General features: G+C 57.8%; 1 protein-coding gene across 3 annotated transcripts; it reads right to left on the bottom strand.

Moving 5' to 3' along the window:
- Positions 1–1,998: 1,998 nt before the first annotated feature.
- On the bottom strand, positions 1,999–5,201 carry ISLR (immunoglobulin superfamily containing leucine rich repeat). 3 transcript variants are annotated; one of them, XM_082449475.1, is made up of 2 exons: positions 4,889–5,201; positions 1,999–4,059 (listed from the first exon to the last, which is right to left on the bottom strand). In XM_082449475.1, exon 2 carries the CDS (start codon positions 4,049–4,051, stop codon positions 2,765–2,767), a length of 1,287 nt encoding a protein of 428 aa, XP_082305601.1. In that variant the 5' UTR covers positions 4,052–4,059; positions 4,889–5,201; the 3' UTR covers positions 1,999–2,764. The 3 variants fall into 3 exon arrangements, with proteins under 3 accessions (XP_082305601.1, XP_082305602.1, XP_082305600.1); XM_082449476.1 differs by lacking the exon at positions 4,889–5,201 and adding an exon at positions 4,558–4,667; XM_082449474.1 differs by lacking the exon at positions 4,889–5,201 and adding an exon at positions 4,257–4,385.
- Between the last annotated feature and the right edge of the window lie 561 nt (positions 5,202–5,762).

Below are 5,762 nucleotides of genomic sequence, written 5' to 3'. Positions count from 1 at the left end.
GTGCGGGCATGTATGAGTGAGGGTTTGGGGGCCACTGTGGGGCTGGGGCTACCGAGGGTGGGGCAGATGTGGCCACCCCACACAGCTGGATCAGTGGGGCTTCCAGAAATATCTGCACAATTACACCACATTCCTGCACCCAAGCTACAGCCTCAAACTTTCAGGAAGCCAGGCAGGGCCAGGGAGCCTCAACCCACCTTCGAGGATGCCCAGGAAGAGGGCAAAGGGGGCAGGGTCTGATCCCACTGCAGCCCACTGAAAAATGTCTTCCTAGCCCTGTGTTAGTGATTGACGGGGGTCTCAGGAATGAGAAGGCAGACTGGGTCTCTGCCCTTAATATGGAAACAGAGTCATAATAGAGTGTAATCAGGCTGGGACACTGGACACTCAGGACTGTGTGAGCCAGAGGAGGGGGCCTAGTCCAATTTGGGGGGGTGAGGGAAAAGCATCCAGGAAGGCTTCCTGGAGGAGGTGGTACCTCAGCTGACTCTCAAAAGCTGACTTAGCCAAGTGAGGAACAGGAGAAGGGTGTCCAGACTGATGGAACAGTATAAGTAAACGTACAGAGGATGAGACATCGCCGACTGTTAAAGGAACAATTAATTAGCCATTCCAAGAGAGGTGGGGAGGGGTGACTTTGGAGAGCCAGTCAGAGGGGCCACGAACATCTGGCTGGGGAACTCGGGCTTCACCTTGAGGGCATGGGGGGCCATGGATGACTTTAAAACAAGCGAGTAGCTAGTTCATTCAGAGCACAAATGTTCCCCAGCTGCCCCCGACTCAGGTCTTAGGCCCACATCCTGCTCCAAGAAGCCAAGCCTGCTCAGCTGTGAATGGAGCCAGAGATGTCAAGGGGTCCAAGCTGGGTTAGGATTATCAAGCCTTAGATAATCAGAGTCAATGAGTTAGCATATCCTAGCCCATCCTTTGTTTTCTGAGGAAACTGAGGTCCAGAGATGGGCAGTGACTTACCCAAAGCGGCACAGCACAGGGGACTCGGCACCATCCTGCTGCTTTCCATCAGAGGTGCAGTCATCCTTGACATGTGCTCTGGTGACAGCAGCTCAGCAGGAGCTGCAAGCTGACCAGGGGGGATGGGGAGGTGCTGTATGTGGAAGGAGGAGGAAGCGGGGCTGGCTAGCCTCCAAGGCTCACAACTGCTACCCCATGTTCCTTGGCCTCCCTGCCTCCACTTTGCTGGACTCAGCAGTTCTGGGGGCTCTAGTCAGAGGCTTCAGAGCTTCTCTCATGGGGTCTTGTCCCTATGCATAGCACCCTTTGATCGGGAAAGGGGCAGGGATGAAGGCAGTAGAGAGACGCATCTCTGACCCAGCACAGGTTCTATGGTCTCTAGGTTCTGACCTCATCCTAAGAGACCCACAGGTTGCTGCCAGGCCCTCCACCTCCCCAAGTCAGTTCCTGATCCCCCTGCTCTGTGAGGAGAAGACTTTCCTCCAGGAATACTATTTCCTCTTTCTGGAAATGTGGGAGGAAGTACCATTCATTTCCTCTGACTTCTCCTTCAAATATGTTCTCTTGTCCTCAGTCTCTCTGGGTCTTTCTCTTTCCCTCTCACCCCATCCTACATCGCCTCTCTCCTCCCTTCTCTCTCCCCTCCATCTTGTCTTGCCCGTCCCCGCTTTCCTCACTGTTCCCTAACATCTCTTCCAGGAGCAGGACTGGGAAGAGAGGCCACAACCCAGGCACTTGATTTCCCCCATGCCGCCTCCAAAACACCTCCTTCAGGCCACTGCTCAGGGACCCCAGGGAAGCCTTTGCAATGGTTGTCAGGCTCATGCCCCTGTTTGTGCCGTGGGCTAGGTGGGGGGTGGAGGAGAACATCCGCAGCTCAACCCAGCCCTGAGCCCACCACCGGGCCACCCCTCCCTGCCCCACAGGCTCCGGAACATGTGGACAGGCAGGCTGGCTGTCCTGACTCCAGCTTCAGTCCTGTCCTCCACCGGGGGGCCCCTAGACCCAGACAAAACACCAGGCAGATGCAGGGGAGCATCAGAAATGCTGTTTATTTCTCTGCCGCCCCCAGGCTGCCTGACCTCTCTGGAGGGGCAGGCTACAGATGCATACCTGGAGAGGAAGGCAGGGCAGGTGTCCAGGATGGAGGGGCACGCTGAGGGAGGAAGGGTGAGGAGATGAATGACATTCTGGATACTCCAGTCCTGTCTGAGATGAGGGCAGAGCCTCCCAAGCCCCCAAGTCGTCAGAGAACACCAAAGGTCAGCAGGAGCTCAAGCAGGTCAGAGAGCCTCAAAGCCACGCCAGCCACTTCCGCTACATCCTACTCTACATCTCCTGTGCCCTGTCTGCTTCAGCCTACCTCCCTGCCAAGCCCCAAGCCCCAAGCCCCACCCATAGCCTTCAGCAGCTTGTCAGTCCCAGTGCCCAGAATTCCATCAGTGAGTGCCCCCCCCTCCCCCGCCGTTGGTTAGGGCACCGTCCTGTCAGCACGCTGCCCCTGAGAAGGGAGCATGCGCATTGTGATTAGCAGCAATTAGCACCGTAGACGGTGAGTTACGGGATCAAATTCTGTCCTAGTCACTAGCTTTGAGCAAGTCTAGAAGTTGGGGCGGTGAGTGTTCCAGAAGAGATGAGAAAGGGAGGTAGGAAGATGGGAAGTCCCCGATGCAGGCTTCGAGAGTCGCCAAGCCCAGACCCCTGCAGCACTTGTAAGGGACGGCTGCAGTGTCAGGGGCAGGAGTCAGCGAGGCCTTGGGCCTGCTCCAGCCCAGCCTGGGTGGGGGTGGGGCTAGAAGGAAGCGAGGAAGAGGAGGAGGAGGCTCTGGCCCAGCAGAAGCAGCCCTGGGGGCTGCTTCCCAGAAATCCCTCCTCCAGCTGCTGCAGCCTCAGGGCCCCCAGTACGGCTGAGGTAGATGATGACAACGTTGTCCTCAGGACCCGACGGCTGCACCTCATTGTCAACCGTGTAGCAGCCCTTACCCTCGGCCGCTTTGCCATGGAACCTGCGCCCCAGTGCATCCTCGCCGCCCTCGCCCGGTGTGGCCAGTGCCACGTTCACCGAGCTCTCCGCACTGCCCAGCTCGTTGGTGGCCAGGCAGCTATAGGTGCCCTCCTCCAGCTTGCCGAATTCGGGGATGAGCAGGCTGCCATTGGCAAAGGCCTGAAAGCGCGGCCGCCTGCTGGCTGCCAGGACACCGGGCAGGGCACGCCCATCGGCACCCACGTTGGGGCTGGCAATCTCCACGGTGCCACCGGGCGTCTGGATGTGCCAGTGGAGCTGGGGGGCTGGTTGCCCGTCCACGTCGCAGTGGAGCGCCAGCACAAAGCCAGGACGCAGCTCGGCGCCGTCCTGGCTGGGCTGGTAAGTGAGCTGCACCGAGGGTGCCGAGCAAGGCAGCGGCAGCAGGCGGTTCAGCCGTGTGCCCTTCAGCACGTGGGGTGAAGTGCAGGTGATGTTATCCTGCTCTGGGATGGACACAGCAGTGGTCAGGGCCCACGTCTTGAACCACACGATGCCGCAGGTACAGTCGAAGGGGTTATCGTTGATCTGCAGGTGGGACAGTGCGGTGAGCGGTGCGAAGGTGCCCTCTGCCAGCGTGTGCAAGCGGTTGTGATTGAGCTGCAGGGAGCGCAGGGCACGAAGGCTGCGGAAGGCGTCGCGGGGGATGAAGGTCAGCTCGTTGCTATCCATCTTGAGCAACTGGAGGGCACTGAGGTTGTTCAGGTCGCTCCAGGCAAAGTCAGAGATGAGATTGTGGCTGAGGTCCAGGCTCTTGAGTTGGCCCAGAGGGGCCAGGGCACCAGCGGCCACCCTGCGGATCTCATTGTGCGCCAGCCACAGCGACTGCAGCAGGGGCACCTCCCTGAAGGCGCCCTCTGGTAAGCTCGGCAGCCGGTTGGCCGACAGGCTCAATGTCGTCACGTTGGCCGGGAAGCCGTGTGGCACGGCCTCCAGGTCACGGTAGGCACAGTCGGCGATCTGGAAGCCGTATTTTTCCCCACAGTCACAGGACTCGGGACAGGCCTGCACCAGGCCCACAAGGACCACCCAGCACAGCAGACGCAGCTCCTGCATCCTACCTCCTGCAGAGAAGGACATGCCACCAAGGTGACCCCGAGGACACGCAGAAGGCACTTGTCCCTCTCAGCACCCTGACCCAGAGCTCTTCCCCATCATAAGGACCTGCCTGCATCATCCAGCTAAGACCCAACACCACCTAGCCCACCACCCCCATTCTATAGAAGGGGAGACTGAGGCCCAAAGAAGGTCCAGGACTTGCCCGAGGTCATGCAGTCAGGAGCGGGTGAAGACCGGACGGAAGAGGACTCCAGCTCCTTCTCTGAGCAGAGAGCTCTCCCTGCCTCGGCCAGCTCCTAGCTGACTTTATGGCTTGAAATCTGTTTTCCAGCCACCTCCTCCCCCCAGCACTCGGCAGAACCTCCCTCCTGCCCTCCCACATCCTGGCCGCAGTCCCTCCCACTAGAGCCCCCCATAGGTATGCTTTGCCCCGGCCTAGACAAGGCCCCTTGTGCAGTGCACACCACCCCCATCCGCCCCACCCACCGCTCTCCCGCTCCTACCGGCCCGTGACCACAGCAGACACCAGACCCTTTCTACAGAATCACACCCTTGGCCTATTCGGTTCAAACTACGCCAGGCAGCTGCCTAAATAAACCCCTGCCAGGACCTCTCAGCTGGCTTGGGTGAGGCCAGTGGCTCAACCCAAATACTGCTGAGATTTCCAGGGCTGCGGTTGTTAGAGGGACTGAGGCCCCCTGGACAGATTCAAGCAAGAGATTGTCCCAAGCACCCCAAACCAACAGGAAAGTGACCAGGGGAGCCCAGCCCCTGTGCCCAGCAGGCTGCCCTCTCCTCCCACTGGCCCTTGGAGCCCTCTTCCAGCTGGCTTACCTTCAAACTACTTTTTCTTAGTCAAGCAGAGCCTCTTCTAAGATGGAACCAAAAAAGCAACAAAGGAAGAGTTAGCCCTGGACAGTCTGCAGGGCCAAGGGAAGATGAAGATGCTGGAGGAAGGGGCAACCTGGCCCCTGCCCCACCTTCAGTCTGCACACCTGGGCCTGCCCTTTCCTTATCCGGACAGGGTACCTGAGACCGGCTGCTGAGAGGAGGCTGCAGGAAGGGAGCCCAGGCAGCCCGTATACTTCCTCCTTCCAGCAAAACAACTGCTTCTCTGCAACAACAAGGACCCGTGTTTCATAAGTGACACCAGAAACTTGAGGGGGAAAAGATGCCAAATTTTTTGATTTTTTTTTTTCTCTCTCTCACTCACTTTTAGCAGCTTCAACTTCCTTAAAGACACAGCACTAGCTGGACAAGACCCAAGAAAAGATGTGGCCAGAAGGATTTTTGTGGGGGGAAGGGTGAGAAACTGAATCCCGTGGAAGGTGGGAGACTTCTAACCTCACTTTGAGCAAGAAAAAAATGCACGGTGGTGGGGGCATTCTCCAAGCTGAGACCGTGTGAGGGATTGTGTGTCCACTTGTGTGTGCATGTCTGAGTGTCGGTGTGACATCTTTATGTGCAGATGAGTTTGTATGTGTGTTTGTGTGGATGTGGGTGTGAGACCATGTATGGGTGAATTTGTGTGTTTGGAAATGTTTGGGTGTGTGTATTTGTGTAGGTGTGAGGCTGAGTCTTTGTGTGTCTCTGTGTTTGTGTGGGTGTATGTGGGTCTGTTTGTATATTTGGGCGTGTGTGTGTGCATGTTTATGTGTAGAAGTGAGTGTGCATATCTGTGACTGTGTGTGTGTGTGTGTGTGTGTGG

This window comes from Balaenoptera physalus (genome assembly GCF_965194825.1).
Source record: "Balaenoptera physalus genome assembly, chromosome: 2".
NCBI classification, from domain to species: domain Eukaryota; kingdom Metazoa; phylum Chordata; class Mammalia; order Artiodactyla; family Balaenopteridae; genus Balaenoptera; species Balaenoptera physalus.
The sequence above is the reverse complement of the archived record's forward strand: the minus strand, read 5'-3'. Positions and strand labels throughout refer to the sequence as shown.